At 37.2% G+C, this 27,447-nt stretch overlaps 1 protein-coding gene across 12 annotated transcripts in view; it reads left to right on the top strand.

Moving 5' to 3' along the window:
- Positions 1 to 27,447, top strand: part of rap1gap2a (RAP1 GTPase activating protein 2a) — a 92,678-nt gene that overhangs the window by 58,642 nt on the left and 6,589 nt on the right. For 4 of the 12 annotated variants that reach the window (XM_051861288.1, XM_051861287.1, XM_051861286.1 and 1 more), the window contains 18 exons: positions 3,974 to 4,058; positions 12,561 to 12,596; positions 15,029 to 15,061; positions 15,553 to 15,585; positions 16,522 to 16,743; positions 17,180 to 17,283; positions 17,410 to 17,488; positions 18,470 to 18,523; positions 18,856 to 18,939; positions 19,028 to 19,128; positions 19,353 to 19,482; positions 23,116 to 23,271; positions 23,358 to 23,429; positions 23,513 to 23,599; positions 24,390 to 24,530; positions 26,123 to 26,269; positions 26,413 to 26,531; positions 27,157 to 27,252. In XM_051861288.1, coding sequence (XP_051717248.1) covers positions 3,974 to 4,058; positions 12,561 to 12,596; positions 15,029 to 15,061; positions 15,553 to 15,585; positions 16,522 to 16,743; positions 17,180 to 17,283; positions 17,410 to 17,488; positions 18,470 to 18,523; positions 18,856 to 18,939; positions 19,028 to 19,128; positions 19,353 to 19,482; positions 23,116 to 23,271; positions 23,358 to 23,429; positions 23,513 to 23,599; positions 24,390 to 24,530; positions 26,123 to 26,269; positions 26,413 to 26,531; positions 27,157 to 27,252 — 1,779 coding nt within the window. Of the gene's footprint in view, positions 1 to 3,973; positions 4,059 to 6,964; positions 7,252 to 10,524; positions 10,614 to 12,560; positions 12,597 to 15,028; positions 15,062 to 15,552; positions 15,586 to 16,521; positions 16,744 to 17,179; positions 17,284 to 17,409; positions 17,489 to 18,469; positions 18,524 to 18,855; positions 18,940 to 19,027; positions 19,129 to 19,352; positions 19,483 to 23,115; positions 23,272 to 23,357; positions 23,430 to 23,512; positions 23,600 to 24,389; positions 24,531 to 25,218; positions 25,446 to 26,122; positions 26,270 to 26,412; positions 26,532 to 27,156; positions 27,253 to 27,447 lie in introns of those variants that run through there. The other 8 variants (XM_051861289.1, XM_051861285.1, XM_051861290.1 and 5 more) reach the window with 7 other exon arrangements.

Raw genomic sequence — 27,447 nt, 5'->3', positions numbered from 1 at the left:
GTCAGTACAAACCATGTTTATCCTTGTTGCAAAAAAACTTGTATAGCACACAATCCATGTTGGCATCTGCCTAATTTGATGGAACTGTGTCAAAATACAGTAGACTTGGATTGGTCCAAAAAACTGCTGTTGTCCATCTGTTTGTCCTCTTGACTTTAGATCCATAGCAGCAGCTGGCATTGTTCTGATGACCCAGCTGGGAAAAAGGTGTGGTGCAGTATAGACATGAATTTGGGACACGACTGGTCGTTTTCAACAAGAGTCCTAGTGTTCTGGAGCATGTCCCCTCAAGCAGCTGCAGTCATGGGTAGATGGAATAGATGTTTACTCAGTGTTTCCCGTTAACAATGGAAAGACAGGCAGCCAGACACACACTCACAGTTGGCTTTTGAGTCTAAGTGAACGGTTTCTGTGTGCTGGATGTATTTCAGAAGGGAAAAAATGAGTATACGCATCAACAAAGTACATTAACATTGACTGTGTCCCTCCACTTAATGTGATATTTTAGTAATGTCCAGGTCACATGCTGAAACCTTCTGGGCAGTGAAACAGCAAATTTGCTTTGTCACTGCATTAGACTACTGGATGTTTCATTCATAATTTTGATCACTGGTAAAAATATTTTTAGTTTACATAATTTTCTGAATAAAAAATTTTGGCTAGACTTTACAATTAGGATCCTTTTTTTTACATTAGTTAACAAGAACTAACAATGACAAATACTTCTAAAACAAAACCTCTGCAACTGCATATCACCTTTGTGGTTCTTGTGCTATTATGATATAAATACTAAATATTATGTATAAATCTTGTTTGTGTTATTGGTTCCATCCTCTCAGATTGAAATGACTGTCCTACATTTTTTATTGAAAGCTTCACAGCCTCATATATGTATTCATGTGGCATTTTCATGTGTTCAGTGTTTTTGGAGTTAAATGACCCTCAGAGGTGTAATGTAAGGGAAGATTTTAATGGACCCTCACTTGAGACTGTCTGCAAGGAGCTGCATTTCTCGACCAGAGTTTGTCTGCCTGACTAATTTTAACCTCTTCCAAGAAGCCCCCCTGTCATTTGTCTTCGGCTGAAAAAACTGCTTTTAAAATGCGATCATGTTCCTGCTTGGGAGACTTATGCCTTTCCATACACCTTGTCTCCCCTCCTTATACCTCTTCTCTCTACTTCTTTTTTGACCTACAGCAGTTTGTCTGCAGGGCTGACTGCTCTTAGTTGTTCTTGTTATGTCTCTGTGCAGATACCAAGGCAAACAGAAGAATTGATGTTATTGGGTTTTTCTATCCTGCAGTCTTTCACCTTAGTCTCTAGAGGCAAAACCATGTTCTTTTTAGTAGACTTTTACAAAGGGTACTGCACTGACCCTCTGCCCTCTGTTTTCTTTGTTTCTCTCTCTGTGTGTGTGTGTTTGTATACATATACGTCTGAGGGCCAGTCTTTTGTTTTAGTGAAAAACTAAGAAAAATCTTGGTCTTTAGCTAAAGAATTGTGTTGATCTGCCTGGCTACTTTGTGTGGGGGTCAGAATTGCCTGTAATGATAAAAGCAAATTTAACCCAAAAGGACACTAAAACCTGAAATCATCTACATTTTGAGACTTGCTTAAAAATTAATATTAAATAATTCATGAAAACATAAATTGATCACTAATTTTTTTGTCCAGTCTGATCAATTTATTTGAACATCCATATATAATAATGATAGTAATAGTAATTATTGCTTAATAATAATAATAGTAATAATATTGTTATTGTTTTCAATTAAGATTTTTTCTTCATGACTTTTCATTTCCCCAAAAATATCAAATTAATTTTAAAAAAAAAAAAAAAAAAAAAAAAACATGCTCATCGTACAAGAGGTTAAGTCTTTGTATGGGTGAACAGCATTTAAATATATTGGCTGAAAAAAACTCAGTTTGTCCTGAAAAAAATAAATGAAAAAATGTACATTTTCATTAATTACATATTATATAGTATGTTTATTAAGAAATCTCAAAATGTAGATTTATTTATCTATTTGGGGGAAAGTTTATAGGGTTAGTTCACCCAAAAATGAAAATTTTGTCATTAATTACTCACCCTCATGTCGTTCCACACCCGTAAGACCTTCATTCATCTTCAGAACACAAATTAAGATATTTTTGATAAAATCTGATGGCTCAGTGAGGCCTGCATTGATAGCAAGATAATTTACACTTTCAAATGCCCAGAAAGCTACTAAAGACATATTTAAAACAGTTCATGTGACTACAGTGGTTCAACCTTAATGTTATGAAGCGACGAGAATACTTTTTGTGCGGCAAAAAAACAAAATAACGAGTCAACTTTAATACACTAATATCTAGTGATGGGCAATTTTAAAACACCGCTTCATGAAGTTTCGAAGCTTTGCGAATCTTTTGTTTCGAATCAGTGGTTCGGAGCGTGTATCAAACTGCCAAAGTCACACCCCCCAGTGGTGAACCATTGAAATTTCGAATCACTTATGATGTAACGAAGCCTCGTTAAAGCTTCTAAGCTTCATGAAGCAGTGTTTTGAAGTCGCCCATCACTAAATATGTAAGCAATAGAGGCTGTGCTGTATTGTGAATAAGTCTTCAACCCCTTCAGCCGTGACTTATTCACGATACAGCACTAGCCTCGAGTACCTTATTGCTTTTATAAAACGGTTACCACACAATACAAATATTAAAGCCAAAAATATGTATCAATGCAACTTTCATGAAGTAAAGTTTCACTAAAAGCCTTCCTTCCGCCGAAAGAAATAGTCCCTGACCGTAAATAGCAACAGAAGTTACATTATTAAGCCATTAGATGGCGGCAAAGACTGTCTTTATGAATGTGTCAGTCAGTAGCGAAGACTTTTACATTGAAAAGACTGAATTGTTGTGAACACGGAACAAGACACAACTGACAAATGCTTTGACTAGCGCTGTCAGTCACGGGAAAACCCCTTAACTGTTAAAAGGACAAGATAATACATCGGACATTTAAACATTTTTTTATTATGAACATAGGACTGACCTGAAGGAAAATGCTAAATCTGAATGTAGGTAGTAAACTCGCTCAATTGATCTTTCTCACAATAGTACATGATACAGTAAGCTTCAATGAATAATATCAATTGAGAACATACAGTTTATGTTGCTAAGAGTGGTTGCTAAGGGTGTTGTGTAGTGATACACAGAACCGTTGGGTGAAGCGGTCATAGCCGTGTTTTATCGTGAATAAAACACAGCTATTGACCAATCAGAATCAAGGACAGGAACTAACCGTTTTATGATGTTGAATAAAGTCGTTACTTTGTTTTTTTGGCACACAAAAAGTATTCTCGTCACTTCATAACATTAAGGTTGAACCACTGTAGTCACATGAACTGTTTTAAATATGTCTTTAGTAGCTTTCTGAGCATTTAAAGTGTTAATTGTCTTGCTGTCAATGCAGGCCTCACTGAGCCATCAGATTTTATCAAAAATATCTTAATTTGTGTTCTGGAGATGAACGAAGGTCTTACGGGTTTGGAACGACATGAGAGTGAGTAATTAATGACAGAATTTTCATTTTTGGGTGAACTAACCCTTTAACTCTGAATTAAAATAAATAAAACAAATCTGAATTAAAATAAATCTTTTGTCTGCAAAATCACAGTTATATGGTGCAACCAACATAAAGAAAAATGGTATAAATGTTTTTCAAAAACATGAATATAAAGGGTGCATTTCTAAGTATGTTGCACATGTGTTTTAAACTATATTTTTCTTTTCTTCTTTGTTCATTCTTTCTTTTTTAAAAAAAAAACCTGTTTTTTTTTTTTGTTTGTTTGTTTTTTTGTTTGTTTTTTTATAAATATCCCCTGCAATCTGTGTTTGAGGATCAGTCTTCTGTGCAAAACTACTGCATTTCAAGTTAGTCTTCTTCATAGTGTGCTGACTGTGTGCCAGGCTAACTGTGTGTGTTTTGCAGGAAACAAGAGCTGCTGACCATCTCCAGTGTGCCTCTGGGAGAATGTCCACCCTCACCTCCCCGCACTGCACCACCCACCATGAAGGTGAGTGCTGTGGTCCTACATTCACACACAAACGTTGCTCTAATAGCTGCTGTTAGCTGAAATCTAGTGCATTCGTCTCTCAGACACACCTTTATACTAAATTAACCTCTATTAGCGTGATGACCTGAGAAAGTGAGAATGCCCTTTGTAGCATGCTATATAAAATGACCCTTGTTTCACTACAGAAATGTCAGCATGCTCTTACATAATGTCTCTAACCGACTTAGACATGCACATTAACCTGCAGTGCTGTCTGTGAAGGTACATGCAGTGTGTTTGAGGTAAAGCTTTTCATTCAAGGTTACCTCTAAATGTAATTCTAATTCATTTGGACTGAGAAATCCATTTTCTTCAGAGCATTAAGGTCCCATTGAGTTCGCACAGTATCGCTATCTCTTTTATATTTGCAACAATCTCAAGAGGGCCTGGAAAGATTTTCTGTCTTGTTTAAAAGTGGTACAGAGTTCAGAGATGGATTGCGTGGTGTGAGCGGAGCACAGTCGGTGTCACCTTGAAATGAGACGCAATTGCCGAAAATCAGAAGAGGGAGAGAGGTTGGTGTTTATGTGGGAAGGGAGGGCGAGAGGTGTCAGGAGTGATATTAAGATGAGAAGACATGAAGTCGGACTCAGAGGTCATGATCCTGTTAGCCAGTGCTTTAATTATGAAGATAATTTCTCATTCAGACTGATTAAATGTCTGAAGCACACAGCGCTAGTTGAACATTATGCTTGAAATTTATTAAGGTATCCATCAGGTGTTTTATTATCACCTGCTGTTGGAGGATCAGAGGACCAAACTGCTTTAAAAAAAAAAAAAAAAAACTTAAATCACTTTGTCTCTCTTGTGAGCATCTTGTAAATTCTGTCATTATTTACTCAACCTAATGTCATTCCAAAACCTGTATGACTTCCTTTTTTTTCTGTAGAACATAAAAGAAGATAATTTGAAGAATGACTTTTTTTTTTTTTTTTTTTGACCAATACTTCAATAGGGGCGTTCGCACCGAATAGTTATAGGAACTCCGTTATGGGAACTAGCCACTAGGATAGTTCCCTGAGAACTAATTTCTCCCCCGGGCCATGTTCCTGGTTGCATTCACACTGGGAATAGGAACTGTGAAGCGGCCGACAGCAGCATCTTTAAAAGGGTCATATAATGCCACTTTTACAAGATGTAAAATAAAAAACATACAGAGTGTGTATGTGAAGTTTTAGCTCAAAATTAGCTCAAAACCCTACAGATCATTTTTTATAGCATGTTAAATTTGTCACTTTTTGAGGGTGAGCAAAAACACTCCCTTTTTGTGTGTGTCCCTTTAAATGCAAATGAGCTGCTGCTCTCAAGAAGAGGGCGGAGTTTCAGGAGCTCAAATCGGCAGCGCCGATTAACGTTACCTCACGCAGACTCACTGAAAATTTCAGAAACTGTTCAGCCTTTTATGTCGATAGAGACCCCCAAGAAGAAGTTACAACATGTAGAATGCAACAGGATGTTTCTGAACGGTTAGTTGATGAATTTATGTAGCTGATGTGGAGTTAACTATCTTAAAGTCATTGATTAGCATATTTACGTGACTGAAAGACCAAAAAGTGGGGCTAAGAGATTAAATCTCCCTTGACAACTTTCAGACAACAGGTAAATGCTGTTATCACTGTTTTGTTTTCCATGTTCGTGAAGTAAATATGTTTACACAGCTTTTTACAAATGCCGGGTGCCGGTGTTTGACGTGTTTGACCAATCAGCATACACTTACATCACTGATATTTCCTATTCTGCTGGTTTAGACCCTACTCTGAAGTAGGAGCTAATTTAGTTCCCCAAAAGGAGTTCCTAGAACTAAAATCGTTCCTAGTTCCTGCGGTGCAAACACGGCAAAAAATGGGTACTTCAGCCAATAGTTCTAGGAACTATGAAAAGGTTCCTCCGGTGCGAAAGCCCCTAATGGGGTTCAGTGTTGTTTTGATATGTTTGATAAAAGATATTTTGAAGAATGTCACCGTTTTTTTGTTTTGTCTTTTTTGTCTATACAATGAAAGTCAATGGGGTCCAATGTTGTTTTGACAAGTTTGAGAAAAGAAGATATTTTGAAGAATGTGTTTTTTTGGTTTTTTTGCCTATACACTTAGGGCACTTTCACTTTCGCGATTCCCACCCGATTTTGTAATTTTTTGCGATTTTGTAATTTTACAAATGTTATATATTTCTATCTATCAAAACATCCTGAATGAAATATCTCATAGTTTCACAAAAAAAAAAAAAAAAAAAATGAAGCAGCACAAATATTGAGAAATGAGCATGATTTCTGAAGGATCATGTGACATTAAAGACTGGAGTAATGATGCTGAAAATTCAGTTTTGCCATCACAGGAATAAATGACATTTTAAAATATATTCAAAATAGAAAACAGTTATTATAAATTGAAATAATATTTCACAATATGACTGTTTTCATTAACGAATTCTAGTTTTAGTTTGTATTGTACTAATCCTAAAGTATATTTGTCATTTAAAAACTCACACAGCCTGTTTTTTTCCAGTTCTAACCTTGTCCTTAGACTACTGAGTCACTTTACACATTGCAGGGAAATGTTTGCAAAACACACGTTAACGCAGCACAATGTACTGTACCTCATTTTAGGTTTAGCTACCCTTGTAGGGACATTTAGTCCACACAGTGTAGCCAAAACCTGACACAAACACACACACACCCACTCAAAACACTCCCACAATGTGCAAAGACTCCATTAACACCTGTGTTTGGGTGTAAACACAATACAGTTAGTAAGGACATATTAATCTGTATGTGTGCGTGTCTTTTTAAGATATATAATTATGTTTTGTTCACACAGTTAGTGGCCACTCCCAATGTAAACCCAGAGTCTAAAGAAGAAAAGAGGAAAGGGAGGACAGCGAGTGTGTGGATGTGATAAGCTCTCTTGAACTGTGGCTCAGCTGTTGGTCATATACAAAGCAGGACTACAAAGGCCAAAAGACGCAGAGAGAATGAGAGAACTTAATAACTTATAAGTACAGACACACTGGTAGGACCAGTTTTAGGGTGCGTACTTGGCGTCCTCTTCCTCTTCCTGCTTTGTGCTACTGAAAGTGTTTGCAAAGAGGAACAGCTAATCAGAGGAGAGAGGTATGATCGCTTGTAACACACTGTGACGGGGGAAACAGAATGTGAGAGGTATTAGACTGGATGTTTGTTTATTATGGGACGGGGGTGTTGATGAAGCTTGTATTTGACCTCCTGCACCGCTGCAGTTCATTCATTCATTCTAGAGTGTCTGAGTGGAGGTCTTTATGTAATATCTATTTATTAGCCAGAACTGGACAAGAGTCCCAGATGCACATTTTATTACCTCGCTGCCTCTATTTGTGCGTCTGTTTATACCTATAACTACTTGGTCAAAAAATATCTTGCCACATTCATGTAAACAATACTTTGAACAATACATTTTACAGTATGGTTCATTTTGTTATCATTTGCTAATGTATTTGGTGTCATTAACTAAAAATGAACAGCATTTTTTTTACAGCATTTATTAATCCAAGGTATGTTAAAAGGAATATTATGGATTTAAGTTAAGCTCATTTGACAGCATTTGTTGCATCTTATTGATTACCACAAAAAATAAACCTGACTTGTCCTGCAAAATCAAGGTTGCAGTGAGGCACTGTTAATGATATATATATATATATATATATATATATATATATATATACAGTCAAACCAAAATTATTCAGACACTAGAAATAATTTTTAACATTTTTTACTAGTGGGTGCAGGACACTATAGTTCGTTTATGTAAGTGAGGATAGCAAAATAAAGTAAACTGTGACATATTATACCCAAAAATTCTTCATACAGTGGACTACCAGTAAAACTGATAAAAATTTGGGACCAAAAATTATTCAGACGCTTTGACCTGACCATGTTTTGCTTAAGTGTTATCTGACATAATTAAGATTAATTTTTTCTGACACACTTTAACTCTGAGATCTTGTCATATTTTTTTTTTACCATTTTTTAAACTATAGAGAATAAACTGTAATAATGAATGAAATGTGAAAGGTGAATGAAAGGTGTCTGAATAAATTTTGGTTTGACTATATATCAGTGGCATGCAGTGGTGTTGTGAAATGAGGAAGCAAAGTCCTCACAATTTTATTTGTTTTTAATTTTTGTAAATCAAATGTAAATTCATGTCCCAGTTTCCTGGTTAAACATTACATGATAAGAAAACAAAGAAAGTCAATACAATTCTATTTTGTATTTTTACATTAACCATGTAATTAATGTTCTATTTATTAAAACCAAGTATAAACATTTTTCTTTTACATTTTTACATTTATTCCAAAACAATAACTAAAGTCAGTAACAATTTAACATATTTTAATAATAAAAATTTAACCAATATAATATATCACAGATATCTCACGTGACTTTCCTCCATTCATTCTCAATTAACCCCCACCAAACCCACTGCAAGCTTTGGGGGGTCTTTTAAAAGTCAATATACACTGATCAGGCATAACATTATGACCACTGACAGGTGAAGTGAATAACACTGATTATCTCTTCATAACGGCACCTGTTAGTGGGTGGGATATATTAGGTAAGCGTAAGGATTTGAGCGAGTTTGACAAGGGCCAAATTGTGATGGCTAGACAACTGGGTCAGAGCATCTCCAAAACTGCAGCTCTTGTGGGGTGTTCCCGGTCTGCAGTGGTCAGTATCTATCAAAAGTGGTTCAAGGAAGGAACAGTGGTGAACCGGTGACAGGGTCATGGGCAGCCAAGGCTCATGGGGAGTGAAGGCTGGCCCGTGTGGTCCGATCCAACAGACGAGTTACTGTAGCTCAAATTGCTCAAGAAGTTAATGCTGGTCCTGATAGAAAGGTGTCAGAATACACAGTGCATCACAGTTTGTTGCGTATGGGGCTGCATAGCCGCGGACCAGTCAGGGTGCCCATGATGACCCCTGTCCACCCTGAAAGCGCCAACAGTGGACACGTGAGCATCAGAACTGGACCATGAAGCAATGGAAGAAGGTGGCCTGGTCTAATGAATCACGCTTTCTTTTACATCACGTGGATGGCCGGGTGCGTGTGCGTCGCTTACCTGGGGAACACATGGCACCAGGATGCACTATGGGAAGAAGGCAAACCGGCAGAGGCAGTGTGATGCTTTGGGCAATGTTCTGCTGGGAAACCTTGGGTCCTGCCATCCATGTGGATGTTACTTTGACACGTACCACCTACCTAAGTATTGTTGCAGACAATGTACACCCTTTCATGGAAACAGTATTCCCTGGTGGCTGTTACCTCCTTCAGCAGGATAATGCGCCCTGCCACAAAGCAAAAATGGTTCAGGAATGGTTTGAGGTGTTGACTTGGCCTCCAAATTCCCCAGATCTCAATCCAATCGAGCATCTGTGGGATGTGCGGAACAAACAAGTCCGATCCATGGAGGTCCCACCTCGCAACTTACAGGACTTAAAGGATCTGCTGCTAATATCTTGGTGCCAGATACCACAGTACACCTTCAGGGGTCTAGTGGAGTCTATGCCTTGACAGGTCAGGGCTGTTTTGGCACCAAAAGTGGGACCAACACAATATTAGGAAGGTGGTCATAATGTTATGCATGATCGGTATATATGCGTGTATATATATGTATGTGTGTGTGTGTGTGTGTGTATGTATGTATATATATATGTGTGTATATATATATATATATATGTATATATATATATATATATATATAAAATATACACACACACACACACACACACACACATATATACACGCATATCATGGTGTAATGTTAACTCATACAACCTGAAATGTTAAAAATGCATTTTATGTGTGCTAGAGAATACTTTTGTCCTTCAGTTCATTGTAATTTGGGTGAAGCTTCAAAGATCCAGGATAGGGTGTTAATCTTGGCTGAGACAACAGTGGAACTAACAGGTTGTTGTGGCAGATAAGCTTTATATCCTTACTATGACACCACAGACAAAGACTGTGCATTTTTTATCATGCAGCTCTGTTTTTAGATTTTTGATTTGATGTGCTCACACAAACAGCTTCAGGCATTGGACTGCTGACTCATGTGAGTTTTGTTTGGTTGTAGAGCAAAAAATCTCAATATTCAATATATAATCAAAAAGGTCAACAGGTCTTTGCATTACAAAACTTTCAAAGCCTTTCAAAAAAGTATTTTGCCGCTTTCTTCTTTGACCATGCATTCTGCCTTAGAATTAAGGAGTTGCCCTAATGTGTCCTATTGATGTTGTGGTCTTGGTTCTTCAAGGTTATTTGGGCAAATATGCCCCAGCTGGGCTGAACTTTGTTGACTTTGTGAAGCCAAGTTGCCCTTGGATCCATGGCAGGTTAAACATTAACGATCTACATTTGCTTTGTCCCACCCACCTACATCTGTTACTCTCCTTTCGGAATATTCTTAAACCAAAGGGATTTATTTTGAACAAAAATCAGATGTTTTTGTGGTGGTCTGCCTCTTAACTAGCAGGGGTGCTCTGTCAAGGTAAGAATCTCTGGGTTCAGTTGAACTATTGTGCAAGTTATAGTTGAAGAATAGTTGAGGTTGTTTTATTAAGCCCTTCAGGTCTAGACTAAAAATTATGCTTTAAATCTCTGTTGCATTTCTAATATTTAAGCCCTAATGGTTGCACAGCCCATTAATTAAATAAGGCTGTAAAGGTTCAGTAAGTTTGATTTAGATTGAGGGTGTATTATTGTTTAAGTCTGTATTAAGGAAGATGCATTTAATGTCATTCAACATGCATTGAGCATATCTCAACCCATATCACATTCCAGTATTTATGATATAGATCTACAAATGTGCAGTGGATTGCAGACATGTCTGTAGTTGTTGATTTGATCTTAAATATGATCAGGCTTGTTGCCTCAAGGTTGTGTGAGTTGGGTGTGTACGATTAAGAGCCCAATATACATAGGAACTCTTTTAGTATAATTCAAAAAGCATCCCAGGATGCACCTCATGTTGATTGAGGGTGTTTTCACATCTATGGATCATTTGTTTTGTTCCGAAACAGGGATTAAATTTGTTACAAAGTTGCATTTTCTTCTTGGTTCAGTTCACTTTCACACGGCAACATTTCAAAGTGTACCAAAATGTGTTTATGCAAGTCACATGAGAGTACAACTGTCCTCTTTTTGGTCAGAGTTTTCTCTGTGTCAGTTCACTCGATGAACTTATTGTGGCTTTATTTGTAACTGTCGAGACACACGCAAACACTATACGAATGTAACCTTCACCCCCGCTGTTCAATTATATACTACATTCGTATTAATGCTGCATTCAAACGCGATCTCTCTGGATCTCCCAGCGCTGTCTAGTAGGCTGTGTCGAGGCCATATATGAATGTTATAATGCGAGTAGAGCGGGAATGAAGGCTTCGTCGGGACAGAATGGAGAAGCGCAATTACAAAACATTTAAGATGAAGAGACACTCTTTGGTTTTCATCTATAGTAACGAATGTGCCTCGCTCACAGAATCAGACACTACTGCTTTTTATATAACACATTCTCCGTTAAGAATTATGGTATCGTTTGGCTCGTTGGTCCGTTGGGTCGGATTGCTTTCACATCTCGAGTGAACCGCTCCAGTGTTTGTTTGAAAGCGTACCAAGACCGCCTCTTCAAGGAGGTCTCGGTACGCTTGTTTGGTACACTTTTGGTGCAAACCCGAGTGTGATTGCTGCATTTACACCTGCCCAAACAAACCGCACCAAGGAGGATAATGAACTCTAGTGCAATTCAATCAAACTAAACTTAGTATGTTTTTTTGTTGTTGTTGTTGTTGTTGTTGTTTTGATTAGGGATGCACAATAAACCAGTTCCATATCAGTTATAGGTTTATTATATTTTATCTTTGCCATCATGTAATAATGCCTTAACTTAATCTTTTAAAAAACACTAAGAATTTAATAACACTATTAAATGTAATATTTCAAATCTCAAAATATTTGATGCTTACATTAATCATTCTAAAATTATTGATATTGTTTTTTAATGTTTTATTGATTTATTGATTGTTTTATTTAGAAAAATGAGTCTAGAAATGTAATATATACATAGTTCAGTCATGAAACTCTAGATGGCACAGGCTGATGGGTCCTTAACGCAAGCTGATGATAATTACAGCATTAACTACTTGGCACAAGCTGATTGGTCCATTTTACTTCTGCAGCCAATGAGCTTGTTGCTTACAAATTTAAATGGCTGGTTACATTCACTGTAGCAGTTTGCAGCGCGCTTCAAAGTTCCTCTAAAACCCTATACCTTCCCCAGCTCCACCTGTATAGATCTAAAACTTCAAGTAAAAAAAAAAAAAATTAATTAATTAATAAAAATAACAAAACTGGTTTGATGTAGATACTGTATCACCACAAAACTATGTAGATTTAGACAGTCAAATATTGACATCTCAATTTGTTTCTTTTCCAGTCGGCAGAGTTCTTCGACATGCTGGAAAGGATGCAGGTAAGACTCCTTCCATCATTCAGATGATCTTATAAGTGCATGTCGTTCTTTGGAATAAGATTCCTGTAATAACAGTATTCCTCTAGTAACTTTGTACTTAAGCTGAAGAGCATTTTACTGTATAATAATATAATAATCACAGCATGTTTTTGCCCTTGAGTGCTGGCTAAGTGTTCTCTCTCCGGTGGACCACCAATCCTCAGTTACTCTGAATGAATAATTACACATTTCAGCTCATTTGAAAACGCATTGATTTGGCCAGCACTTTTTTCTGTGGTCAGTCTTTGGATGGGGGTTTTTGTAAGAGCCCCACAGGGTGAGAGACTGGGAACAGGACACACTGACCAGTTTTATAACAGCAGCATGATTGTGTTGTCATTGTATGTATGTTTGTGAGAGTGTATAGATTATGGCAGCAGGTAGCTAAAGATCAGCTGATCAATATGCTGCGGCAGAAGCGTGGTATCTCAGTCGGGTGTTATTAAAGCCCTCGGTCTTCTTGTCCAGATCTCTGTATGAGTGACAGATCGATGGTTTGTCTGAAGGGCTGATGTCTCTCTCCAATGGATCACACGCACTTGTGATGTTCTTAATCAAATATGAAGGTGTTAAGGTGTGTCTTAGGGCTCGTTCACACAGAACGCGTTTTTGCTTTGAAAAACGCAAAACGTGGGCAATGGAATGGGAAAAAAACACAAGGTCTCGAGACGTGTTTTTTAAAAGTTGAACTGATTTTAACGCATTTTCAGAAAGCTGTGTCATGCACGAGATGCTGCAAGATGTGAGCACATCGGTCATACACGTCTGTCTAGCACGTTTACATAGAAAAACAATAGAAAAGTAGTGCATTGGAATGGAAAAACGCGTTCTGTGTGAACAACCCCTTAGTCAGCTCCATACTTATAGCATGTTCAGAGCTCAGGGAATTGGCCTTTTCCCATTTTCTTTGTCTAAAAGAGAGTTTGTTTATAATTACATTCCTGATGTATATGAAAAGGAAACAATGCCACAAACTTTTAAGAATTGAACAGGAATAAAAGTTGAAGAAAAACATATTTTTAAATTTTTTTTTTTTTAAGTTTTATTTAACTTTAAAGTTTAGATTTTTTTTTAAATGTTTTATTTATAAATAAAATGAATTAATTTTAATTTATATTTAAATTAATCTAAATAAATATTAAATAATTTAAATGAATTTTTTTAATACAACGCACTGGATCATTCACTGGAAACAGAAAGTAACTCTTTAAAATTTGCTATTTAAAGGGTTAGTTCACCCAAAAATGAAAATTCTGTCATTGATTACTCACCTTCATGTCGTTCTACACCTGTAAGACTTTCGTTCATCTTCAGAACACAAATTAAGATATTTTTGATAAAATCTGATGGCTCAGTGAGGCCTCCATTGCCAGCAAGACAATTAACACTTTCAATGCTCAGAAAGCTACTAAAGACATATTTAAAGCAGTTCATGTGACTACAGTGGTTCAACCTTAATGTTATGAAGCAACGAGAATACTTTTTGTGCGCCAAAAAACTGGTGTGGAACGACATGAGGGTGAGTAATAAATGACAGAATTTTAATTTTTGGGTGAACTAACCCTTTAAATTCTTGCACCCGGGAACAATACAAGTCGACTCCATTATAACTAAAAGTTTGCCAAGAAGTATCTCCTACTAAAGCAAGGCGGTATTTGACTCTGGTAAATGTATCCATAACAGACTGGTGGGAGTGGCCTTGGACAGCAACATGCCCAGTGCATTATGGGTGTTGAAGTTTTCCTACCTACTGTATTTGGCAAAAGGGCAGCACCGATTCAGGTAGTCAGGTAGCATCGATTTCAAAAATGTTTCGCCTTTCTACTGCATAGGCAGCCAGGTTTTATTAAAAGCCCATTTTGCCAGCAGTGAAGTACCCCTTTAACTGCATAACAGCTAAAATGAAGATCGTCAAGTGATGTGTTATACAATCACATTGGAAAAATATTAGCTATGTTTAATGTGTCACCTCATAATCGTCAAGATAATTGTGTCATTGATGTCCCAATGTTCAGATTCGCAACAAAGGGAACTAATCAGCATAATGAGATACAGCTTTAGTCTCATCACAGCTAAGAGCCAAACATGTACTGAACAAGAGATTCTGCCTTTATTTATCTCTAAGGCAGCTGTTTTTCCTAGACTATCAGGAAACAGTTTACCATGGTAAACACAGTTTTTGATCAAATAACTTGATATTAGCCACCGTGGTGATGGAGAAAAAAAAAAAAAAAAGAAAAAAATGAAAACAATTTAAAATGAGGGAAAAAAGGACATTGACTATAAACATAGCTGCTATATTTGTGGAGCTTATTTGACAACCAAGGTTAAATTATTTAGTTTGTCATGCATTCTTCCTCTTCCACTCTCTTCTGCTTACCTGGACACTGCAGATTCCCAAAACTGAGGAGACTAAGAGATATAAGGTTGGGCTGGTAATCTGAATGTGTTTGTGTATTTTGTGTCTGTAAGTGAATGTAAATGTGTGTGAGTGGAAAAGTTGTGTATGAATAATATCTTCTTCTTCAGAGTCTTTTCTTCTCTATAAATATTTTGATAAACATCAGCCACAGTGTGGAGTTTTACAACATTAATCAACATCAATCATTTTGAAGTATTTTTGTACATTTAGTGATGTAAAGGTCAGTTATGATGGTCTTCAGACGCTACCAGAGAGTCCAAACGTAGACTTATAAACTTTTATATTTCATATATGATTATAGGAATGCAAGCAGAGAATAATCAGATGCCTTTTTTTGTTGCAGCTGCCGTTATTTTCTTTTTTATCAGTCATATTGTGTTGTAGATATTATTCCTCTATCCTGCTCTTGGGATGCTTTCATTGCAATAAACAGACTGTGATTTGTGCAGTCGGCGTTATCCTAAGATCAAATTTCTTTTTCTCTCCTACCTACAGGATGACTACATCCCTTACCCCCGGATTGAGGATGTGAGTACACACACACACACACACACACACATACACACACACACTTCTAAACCTTCAGCAGTTATGTACTATATATTATTATGTTCTTGTATTAGCAAATTAGCACAAGAGATTTTTCATTATGCTCAAGTGTTTTAGGACTGAAAGGAACAGATTGTGTTTATTTATTATACAGCTCTCTGGAATACTTGATTCTGATTGGTCAATCACCGTGTTCTGCATTTAGATATGTTTGCAAAATGATTGCTAAGATCAAGCTGTTGTCCCTGACAACAAATCTCATATACTCTGCTACACTGAAAAAATTGGTAACCTAAAATGATATAATCTAAATTAACTGGTTTTGACGTCAAAAATATAATTTAATACATAAATACAATAATTTATTCCAATAAAGTTATAAGTTGTAGGTTTTTTGTTTGTTTGTTTGTTTGTTTAAAAACAGGTAGAAATTGCTCTTTAAGTTAACAATTGCTGACCAGTATACAGTTACAGTATATATATTTTTCCATAGTTTTCATAGGTAGCCATGATAATAACATTCATTAGTAACTTAAACATTGCTATTAAACATTTAAAATTACACATTAAATTGATCAGTGACAGTAAAGACATTTGTTACAAAAATATTTCTATTAAAAATGCTGTTCTTTTGAACTTTCTACTCATCAAAGAATTCTGAAAATAACGATTTCCACAAAAATATTAAGCAGAACAACTTTTTTCAACAAAATACATTTTTCTTGAGCATCAAATCAGCATATCAGAATAAGTTGATACGTAGTTGCATAGTAGTCAGTAGAATGTCTGTTGGGGAGCATCAAAATCAAGTATTACCTAAAATTTCACAATATGGCTGTTTTTACTGTATTGTTGATATAACTGAAATCAATATGACTTTGCTGACCTTTATGTTTCTTCATATTGGCCCTCTAGGTCCTGGAGAAGGGTGGTCCCTACCCTCAGGTCATTTTACCTCAGTTTGGTGGATACTGGATTGAGGATCCCGAGGCTCCAGTCGGGACGCCCACGTCCTCAGACAGCAGCTTCTGTGAGGAGGATGATGATGGTCTGAGTCCTGGTGGAGGAGGAGGCTTCGGCTTCAGGCTGGAGTGTAACAGCACCTCACGCGCTTACCGCAAACACTTTCTGGGCAAGGTCAGAATTCATTATTGCTGACAGTATGTTTATTTTTTTATACTATAAGTCCACAGGGCCAAAAGTACCCATAGTTGAAGAAACACCCATGTATGCAATATTTTATAATGGGTAATTCTTACCACGGCCACAAAATTCCAATATATGCCCTTTCAGCTGAAAGCAAGTGTCCTGTGTGATGTAATTTTTCATGTGCCCATAGCTTATTCACAGTTTTTCATAACACTGGATCTGAGGTGTGATGGCACCTCTTTGAACAAACATTTTGTGCTCTACAATTTGGTATCAGTTCTGTGTCACTGAACGAGACAGTGTCAGTTTTACTGAGCCACACATGAGTGCTATAAATGCAAAATCAGTCTATTGGAAAATGAACCTCTCCATATTGAAATTTGTGAGGAAGGAACATGTGAAATGATGCCTTTTTCGTTCTCAGGAGCACATGAACTATTACTGCACAGCCAGTAGTATGGGACACCTCATAATGTCTCTGAAGTATGAAGAGGCAGACGGACAGGAGTCACTCCGCATCATGCTCAGGTGCCACATGTCCACCATAAATCAAACACACTCCAACACATATCGAAACTCTGGTCTAGTCATTGCTGCGTAGGCCTGTATTGTAACAGTAAATAGCTAAGCATTTATTCTTGTGTCGTTTTCTAGGTCAAAAACAAAGACTCTTCATGAGCGAATCCCACTTGAAGGTCTTCTCCAGCTTCCAAGCGTACCACAGATAGCCAAGGTGTGTATTGGCAAGACGTGCGGTATACCAAACAAATTAAAATTGTCTTTTAGATTGTTCCATTGCCTTCATAACAGCTTTGCAGACTTTGGCATTCTCTTAATAATTTTATGAAGTGCCACCTGGAATGCTTTGAAGAAGCTTCTATGTATCCTGAATATTTGTTGGCTGTTTTTCCTTCACTATCTGGCCATTAAAAAAAAAAATTGATTAATCTATATTTAATAAAAAGGCACATAATACAAAAACTAATTTTGAGCATTCAAGTATGAGATTTCAATTAAACCATCTTTAGCATCATGAGAAATGTGCAAAACAGTTTTTAAATTGTAATAATATTTCACAATATCACATTTTTTACTGTATTTTTGATCAAATAAATGCAGCTTTGTTGAAAATAAGAGTCTTCTTTCAAAAAACATTTTATATTACAATCTTACTGAGCCCAAACTTTTGAACAGTAGAACATTTTTCTTTGTTAATATATTTTAAAATGTAATTTATGTCTGTTATGGCAAAGCCTAATTTTTAGCAGCCATTACTTCAGTGTTCAGTGTCACATGATCCTTCAGAACTTGATGCTAAAGAAACATATTATTATCAATGTTGAAAACAGCTTTTTTTTTTTTTTTTTTTTGAAACCATGATACTTTTTACAGGATTTTTGATGAACAGAAAGTTGAAAAGAAAAGCATTTATTTGTAAAAAAAAAAATTACATTTTTGTACCAAAAAAAATGTAGTGACCCCAAACTTTTGAATGGTAGTATATATATTTTAATTCTTTAAACCAACTAATCAAAAAGATTTTAGAGTTATTGTTCTAGTCCAAATGTAATCAAACTTTTAAAGTGCATGAGGACACAAATTCTCTCACAAAGTCTCTCAAGACTTTAAATACTTGGCAGACCTCTTTTGAACTTCTGTCAATCCACTCAAAAGATGCAAGATGCTTACATCAGATGTGTCCTGTGTGTTACAGCTGCTCTGCGATGATGTCACGGGTCTAAAGTTCAACCCCGTCCTCTACCCTAGGGTGAGTATTTCTCTGTTTCTCAGTCCATCTGTGACTTACCTACTCCAGGCGTCAGGGTGAAATAGGGCTGCACTTTGCTCCGTCTCACCCTAGTACCCAAGTCATCTGAATTAATATGTTCCCATGCTCCAGGGGACTCACAAATCCATCTGCTTTACACTGCCTGGCGTGCCTGAACCACATAGTGTTTGAGAGAAGCCTTGACCATCTCAAGGCTTTGCATAGTCTCTCAGGCATAGCAAACACAAACGCCTGAATTATGGAAAGGCACTGACACACATATTTACCCCCTCTGGGCGCTTTTGCTCAGTTTCTGTTTTCTCTCACCCAAGGCCTCGCAACTGATCGTCAGTTTTGATGAGCACGAAGTGAACAACACTTTCAAGTTTGGAGTCATCTATCAGAAGTTTGGTCAGGTGAGAGTCGTCTTGAGTAGTTTTCTTCATTTTATATACTTTGACTGAATTTTTTCAGTTTCCCATTGTTATTGTCTCTTCACATCAGACATCTGAGGAAGAGCTGTTCGGCAACAATGAGGAGACGCCTGCCTTTGCTGAATTCCTCAGTGTTTTAGGAGACAATATTGAACTGCAGGATTTTAAAGGGTGAGAGACGGAGATTAAACTCTGAAAACTGCTGCCAGGGGTCACCTGCACACACATAAAAGGCCCATTTTAATATTAAACAATAATCATATAGTTCAGTTGTGAATAATTTAATTTACCCATTGTGTGTGATTTTGACTGGAAGTCTGTTTAGGGTAATCAGAGGTTAAGCAGTGCTTCCGCAGAACTAATTTGTCTGGTATATGAAATATTGTGCTGCTCAGGTTCAGAGGCGGTCTGGACGTGTCTCATGGACAGACAGGATCTGAGTCCGTCTATACTACGTTCCGTCAGAGAGAAATCATGTTTCACGTTTCCACAAAACTCCCCTTTACAGAAGGAGACATTCAGCAGGTGGGTTGCACAATTCCAGATGATTTTTTTATGTTATAATGTTTAATGATTAAAAAAACTATATATTTTAAATTATGACTTTTAAATATTAAAAAAATATATTATTTTATTTTTATTTAAACTTTTTAAATGTAATTAATATGTAATAATGAAATATTATGAAATTATTTCATATAAATTATGTATTTTTTTCTAATATTTTTTTAATTTGTTAAGGATTTTATACACTCTTTGTCATATTTCATTCTAAAATTAACAGGAAAAAAATCATTGTATTCACAATTAAGCACATGTCCATTCCAAATCTTAATTATTGTAATGGGAAAAAAATTCTCATTCTCATGACTTTAATACAGGCTTTTTTTTTTTTTGTTTAAAATTAGCATACACTGAAGTACAACAGGTACTACCATGATGTATAAATACTTTACAGTTCAAAAATTATATATATTATTATTTTGTGCTATGGTAATGAGATTTATTTGCGTTACTGTCATGAAATTCATGACGCAAAAAAAATCTTAATAGTCTAAAAACATAAATTATATATACACCAATCAGGCATAACATCATGAACACTGACAGGTGAAGTGAATAACACTGATTATCTCTTCATCACGGCACCTGTTATTGGGTGGGATATATTAGGCAGCAAGTGAACATTTTTTCCTCAAAGTTGATGTGTTAGAAGCAGGAAAAATGGGCAAGCTTAAGGATTTGAGCGAGTTTGACAAGGGCCAAATTGTGATGGCTAGACGACTGGGTCAGAGCATCTCCAAAACTGCAGCTCTTGTAGGGTGTTCCTGGTCTGCAGTTTTCAGTATCTATCAAAAGTGGTTCAAGGAAGGAACAGTGGGGAACCGGCGACAGGGTCATGGGCGGCCAAGGCTCATTGATGCACGTGGGGAGCAAAGGCTGGCCCATGTGGTCTGATCGAACAGACAAGCTATTGTAGCTCAAATTGCTCAAGAAGTTAATGCTGGTTCTGATAGAAAGGTGTCAGAATACACAGTGCATCGCAGTTTGTTGCGTATACCAGTCAGGGTGCCCATGCTGACCCCTGTCCACCGCCGAAAACAACAACAGTGGCCACGTGAGCATCAGAACTGGACCACAGAGCAATGGAAGAAGGTGGCCTGGTCTGATGAATCACGTTTTCTTTTACATCACGTGGATGGCCGGGTGCCTGTGCGTCACTTACCTGGGGAACACATGGCACCAGGATGCACTATGGGAAGAAGGCAAGCCGGCGGAGGTAGTGTGATGCTTTGGGCAATGTTCTGCTGGGAAACCTTGGGTCCTGCCATCCATGTGGATGTTACTTTGACACGTACCACCTACCTAAGCATTATTGCAGACCATGTACACCCTTTCATAGAAACGGTATTCCCTGGTGGCTGTGGCCTCTTTCAGCAGGATAATGCGCCCTGCCACAAAGCAAAAATGGTTGAGGAATGGTTTGAGGAGCACAACAACGAGTTTGAGGTCTTGATTTGGCCTCCAAATTCCCCAGATCTCAATCCAATCGAGCATCTGTGGGATGTGCTGAACAAACAAGTCTGAACCATGGAGGCTCCACCTCACAACTTACAGGACTTAAAGGATCTGCTGCTAACATCTTGGTGCCAGATACCACAGCACAACTTCAGGGGTCTAGTGGAGTCCATGCCTCGACGGGTCAGGGCTGTTTTGGCAGCAAAAGGGGGACCAACACAATATTAGGAAGGTGGTCATAATGTTATGCCTGATTGGTGTATATACAAAGTTCTGTCATGAAACTCTAGATAACACAGGCTGACAGGTCCTTTACTCAATCAGCTTGCAATCACATTGTTCTGGGCACAGCTGATTGGTTCCTGCTGTATCAGTAGCCAATGAGCTTGCTGGTCAGCGTTTGCTCCAGTTCCACCTGTAAAGATCTGCTATGGGTAATTCATGTATGCTACTCATACAGCAGTAGCATGTCTTAATTACTCGCAGCAGCGTGTCATGTATGTATTGGCAGTAGCAAATCCCGTACTTGATCTATTCCGCCAAGACCAAACATATTAACATTATCATATCCATAACCATGCCAAACACTCCAAGAGTTGTCATGACAGATAGATAGATAGATGTAAATATATAGATATAGATATACAGTGTTCAGCGTAAACGAGTACACCCCCTTTGAAAAGTAACATTTTAAACAATATCCAATTTCCAAAATGTTGACAAGACTAAGTTTAATATAACATCTGTTTAACTTATAACACGAAAGTAAGGTTAATAATATAACTTAGATTACACATTTTTCAGTTTTACTCAAATTAGGGTGATGCAAAAATGAGTACACCCCACAACAAAAACTACTACATCTAGTACTTTGTATGGCCTCCATGATTTTTAATTCTAGGCATGGAATGAACAAGTTGGCTTCTTCAGAAATCCAACAGTGGCCTTAGATGTGTGTTTAGGATCATTGTCATGTTGGAAAAGTGCATGACGACCAAGGGCACGGAGTGATGGTAGCATCTTCTCTTTCAGTATAGAGCAGTACATCTGTGAATTCATGATGCCATCGATGAAATGCAGCAGCAGCACTCATGCAGCCCCAGATAAGGACACTGCCACCACCATGTTTCACTGTAGGCACCATGCATTTTTCTTTGTATTCCTCACCTTTGCGACACCACACAGTTTTGAAGCCATCAGTTCCAAAAACATTTATCTTGGTCTCATCACTCCAGAGTATAGAGTCCCAGTAGTCTTCATCTTTGTCAGCATGGGCCCTGGCAAACTCTAGGCGGGCTTTTTTGTGCCTGGGCTTTAGGAGAGGCTTCTTTCGTTGACGGCACCCATGCATGCCATCCCTCTGCAGTGTACGCCATATTGTGTCACGGGAAATAGTCACCCCAGTTTGGCTTTCTACTTCTTTAGATAACTGCAGTGAACTTGCATGCCGATTTTCTTCAACCCTTCTCATCAGAAGACGCTCCTGTCGAGGTGTTAACTTCCGTGGACGACCTGGACATCTCTGTGAGATGGTTGCAGTTCCATCTTTTTTAAATTTTTGTACCACTTTTGCTACAGTATTCTGACTGATAAGTAAAGCTTTGCTGATCTTCTTGTAGCCTTCACCTTTCTGGTGTAAAGAAATTATTTTCTTTCTCAGGTCTTGTGACATTTCTCTTCCATGTGGTGCCATTGCTGACAGCATGAAATGGGAAGGGGTTTTAACACCCTTTTATAGTCCACTGTCTGCTGGACACCTGTGGAATAAATAATTAGACTCACCTGTGGTTGAATTCTTGTTAAATTAGACATTTGTAGTCTAAAATTTAGCTTTGCTCCAGAGACTTTCAGTGGGGTGTACTCATTTTTGCATCACCCTAATTTGAGTAAAACTGAAAATTTTGTTCTCTAAGTTATATTATTAACCTTACTTTCATGTTATAAGTTAAACAGATGTTATATAAAACTTAGTCTTGTCAACATTTTGGAAATTGTTTTTGTGTTTGTTGAGATAGTTTAAAATGTCACTTTTCAAAGGGGGTGTACTCATTTACGCTGAGCACTGTATATAAATGTGTTGGTAAATCCATGCATTCAAAATATTTATAAATATTTTTCTCTTGTGTCATATTCTCTCAGCTCCAGAGGAAGAGACATATTGGCAATGACATTGTCGCAGCTGTCTTCCAGGAAGAGCCCACACCATTCGTACCTGATATGATCGCTTCCAACTTCCTTCATGCCTACGTATTAGTGCAGGCAGAAAACCCCTGCACTGATCATACCACGTACAAGGTTTGTCAAACACCTCACTGAATTACTCCAGATAGCCATCAATCCCTTAACCAACACTGATCTGAGATATTGATTTGTGTTCACAGGTGTCCGTCACAGCACGAGAGGATGTTCCTCCGTTCGGCCCCCCTCTTCCAAACCCTTCAGTCTTTAAGAAGGTAATATAGAAGATTGCTTCAATTAAATGTTAGAAAAGATGATGATTTGTGTTATATGATGATGGAGATCAATTCTTCCCCAGGGTCCTGAGTTCCGGGAATTTCTCCTGGCAAAATTGATCAATGCAGAAAATGCATGCTACAAGTCAGACAAGTTCGCCAAGCTAGAGGTGAGGAAAAAAGAAAATTCAGAGATCAACATAACACCTGCCTATGGAAGCTTGTTTCCACCACGAAATAAAATTTCGACTTTTTTGCTTGCAAGTGTGACTTTTTCTCACAATTGCGAGTTTATATGTCACAGTTCGGATTTGTTTTCTCAGAGTTTAAAGGGTACTTATAACGCCCCTTTTACAAGATGTAATATAAGTCTCTGGTGTCCCCAGAATGTGTTTCAGCTCAGAATACCCCACAGATCATTTATTATAGCTTGTCAAATTTGCCCCTATTTGGGTGTGAGCAAAAACACGTCATTTTTGTGCAAATGAGCTGCTGCTCCTGGACCGCTTTCCAGAAGAGGGCGGAGCTTTAACAGCTCGCGCTTTGGTTGCTCAACAACAACAAAGCTGGAGAATCTCACGCAGCTAAAATGATGATTGTCAGTAACGGTGTTCAGCCTTACATTGTTCAAACCGGAATCAGGCACTGATGGAGAGACTCAGGAAGACGTTACAACTTTTAGACTGCAGCACCATCAACTCTGAATGTGAAACAGAGAATTCAGTATGAGTGAATTCAGAATGGTGAGATAAAGAGTCAAAATTACCTTTTTTATGTTTTATTGGAAACAAGCTTCCATACTCTACCTGTTTTGTATTTAAAGGAATAATAATGCAAAATATTAATATTCTGTCATTATTTACTAATTCTGTCACTGAGTTTTCATCTCTTTAATTAGTCGATCTGCATCATTGTCTATTTGTGTGTGTGTGTGTGTGTGTGTGTGTGTGTGTTTGACAGGAGAGGACACGGGCAGCACTGTTAGATAACCTTCACGATGAACTTCACAGACAGACACAGGCCACAGTAGGATTGGGCTCAGCTTCAGATGAAGAAAAGCTAGAAAATGGAGGTCATGGTGGGCTGCTGGAGTCCTTTAAGGTGAGATGTCTTATGCTGACTTCCACTTGACCATTTAGAAACTCAGAGAACCTAAATATTTTACTGAACAATGTTGCACTTTGGATTTGTTCTGTATAGAGAAATATTCTCAATTCCTTCTAAATCAGATCAAATATCAGATATTCTCAAATATGTACTTTACCATTTAAAATGTTGGGGTCAGTAAGATTTTACTTTTAATCAGAAAGGATGCATTAAATTCAGTAAAGACACTTCCTCGTTTCTTAAGCAGCAAATCAGCATATTAGAATGATTTCTGAGGGATCATGTGACTGACAACTGGAGTAATTATGCTGAAAATTCAGCTTTGCCATCAATAAATTACATTTTAAAATAAATTAAGTTGTAATAATATATTTCACAGTATTACTGTTTTACTGTATCATTGATCAAATAATTACAGCCTTGGCTGTAAAAAAACATTACCGACCCTAAACTTTCAAACGGTAGTATATGTACACCCGCAGCTTTAACATCTGCCACTGAATGTAATTTTTGTGTAAGACAGTGTGCCTGTCTTGATCTGTCTTATTTGCATGTCATTCTGTCTGTCTAGATATTAAAATGCATGAAACTGAGCTGTTTTGAACAACTAAGCTCTCATTATAAGGCCCATTTGTGTGTTTGTGACCATATGCATGATTTTGCCATGTGTGGGTGTTTACAGGCAGGGTGGAGGTGTGTGTGGGGCAGTTTGCAGACACACGCATATCCAACAGTTCTGATCTGCATAGCAGCTGTGACTGTGTATCATTACCAAGCCGAACTGTTGCAGATGACCAGTGCACATTAAATAATACATTAAACATGTATACAACAACACAAGACTCTTAGATTTTTCTGTAGATTGTTTGTGCTTTTGTGCAAGTTTTTTAGTTATTTTTTTTTCATATTATTTTAAATTATTTGTATACATTTTTATTAGATTTTTTATTATTTTATTTTAGTAGTTTATATATATATATATATATATATATATATATATATATATATATAATATATAATTATAACTTTTACATATGTTATATATGTTGTGTATATAATATTAAGTAAATTATATATTTTGTATATATAAAATAATTTTGTCACATGAAATAAAATATAAAATATAAATAAAATATATTTTTAGATATGTTTTTTGTGTGTGGAAAGTTTGTAAATTCACAATAAAATATATAAACGTAATATATAAAAAATAAATATATAAATCAAACACTTTAAAGATGAGAGCAGATTGTGTTTTCTTTACTTTTGGCTTTAATAAAAGTTGGTGTTTAGCTCCACCTACTGGCTTTTCATGGAAATACAATTCAGTTTTCCTAGCTTTATCATCATAGTTACTAGGGCTGATATAAACAAATAAATAATTTAAATTAAATACATTTTTAGGTAGCTAATATAACAAACGCACATATAAGTCTTAAGAATATGCTGTAATGAGATAGTCTGTGACAATTTCACGTTTTCTCTTCATTTGTCTCTATAAATGTGTTGTACTCAATACAGGTTCTGCATTTAGGTACATTCTTTGTCCATTTCTTACCCTCTTCTTCTCTCTCTCTCTCTGTCAGAGGGCCATGCGTGTGAGGAGCCACTCCATGGAGACAATGGTGACCCATAAACACAAGAGTCCAGGAGCCGTGGCAGGAGTCCCGTCCAGCGTCAGCGGTGGAGGACTCCCGCAAAACAGCATGGAGTGTACCAAGAGCACCTTCACTGTACTTCTATTCTCCTACTTTTTTTATTCAGATGAAATTCTTATCTTATCAAGTGTATGCTGACAAGTCACTTATAATAGGGGTGCAGCAGTGCTGTGATGCAGCAGTGATGCTTTATTTGTGTGTTTGTTTGTGTTTGTCAGCCTCCAGTGCTGTCTGCAAAGTCTCCATTAAAGAGTCCTGTTAAGCGGCGCTCTGGTTTGTTCCCCAGACTGCACTCCAGCACAGAAAGTCCAACTGAGAAACATCCAACTCGCAGCAGGTACTCAAAAACACATCATTTTATATATAATATACACACACTGATGTTAAAAATCAGATGATCATTGTGTCCCAATACACCTACTTATACTATGCCCTAAAAGTATGTACTGTTTTTGTGAAGAAAACTTACATCGTTTTGAGTGTGTAACACAAGAGTAGGCAAGCTTTGGGACATACTACTTCATCATAATTGCGTCTTATGTATCCTGTCAGCATTTAAACTGCCCTGTCAATCATCTTGTCACAGTTAACATCCTCCACATTTTATTTCATTTCATACTGAATTGGAGAGAAATGTAATAGCACGTTGATTTGCCAGTCGTGGGACTTTCATGCAGAGAACTCTTCTCATGTGTTTTGGTTTGGGTTTTAACACTTTTTTCGTGTTTGTAGTTCTAATCAAATCTTCGTCCAGTGCATGATGGATTGTGGGTAATATTAGCCGTTAGAGTGTGCACAGATCTGCAAATCCGAAAATAATAGACCATCGGGTACATTTGGGATACTCTAATTCTAATTTTGAATGCTATCTAGGATGGATAATATGCAAATTGTGCCTGTGTATGCCATGTATTAGTATTTCGGGAAAAACACTACATAAACTGTATTCTGTGTTTTCATAGTGACCAAAAAACAGAAGTGTTCCCACACTCACAGGAAGTGAGGTCAGAGACACTGTCCAATCCGAGTTCACCAGAGATCTGCCCAAACAAAGAAAGGTGGGTCTTTGTGCTGTTTCTGAGTTCCAGTTCCTGAGCTACAGCAGATTTAAATGCAATGTTGGAATGTTTTGACATTTGATGACTCAGATATGTAGTTCTGAATGCTTTTCCAGCACAATTTCTTTAGCAAAGTCTTCTTGTTTTTTTTTATAGTTCTTCAGTAAATAGAGAATTGTGGATGTCTGTTGTGTA

Source organism: Ctenopharyngodon idella, chromosome 15, assembly GCF_019924925.1.
Source record: "Ctenopharyngodon idella isolate HZGC_01 chromosome 15, HZGC01, whole genome shotgun sequence".
Lineage (NCBI taxonomy): Eukaryota > Metazoa > Chordata > Actinopteri > Cypriniformes > Xenocyprididae > Ctenopharyngodon > Ctenopharyngodon idella.
Note: the sequence above shows the minus strand (reverse complement) of the source record. Positions and strands in the feature narration are given on the sequence as shown.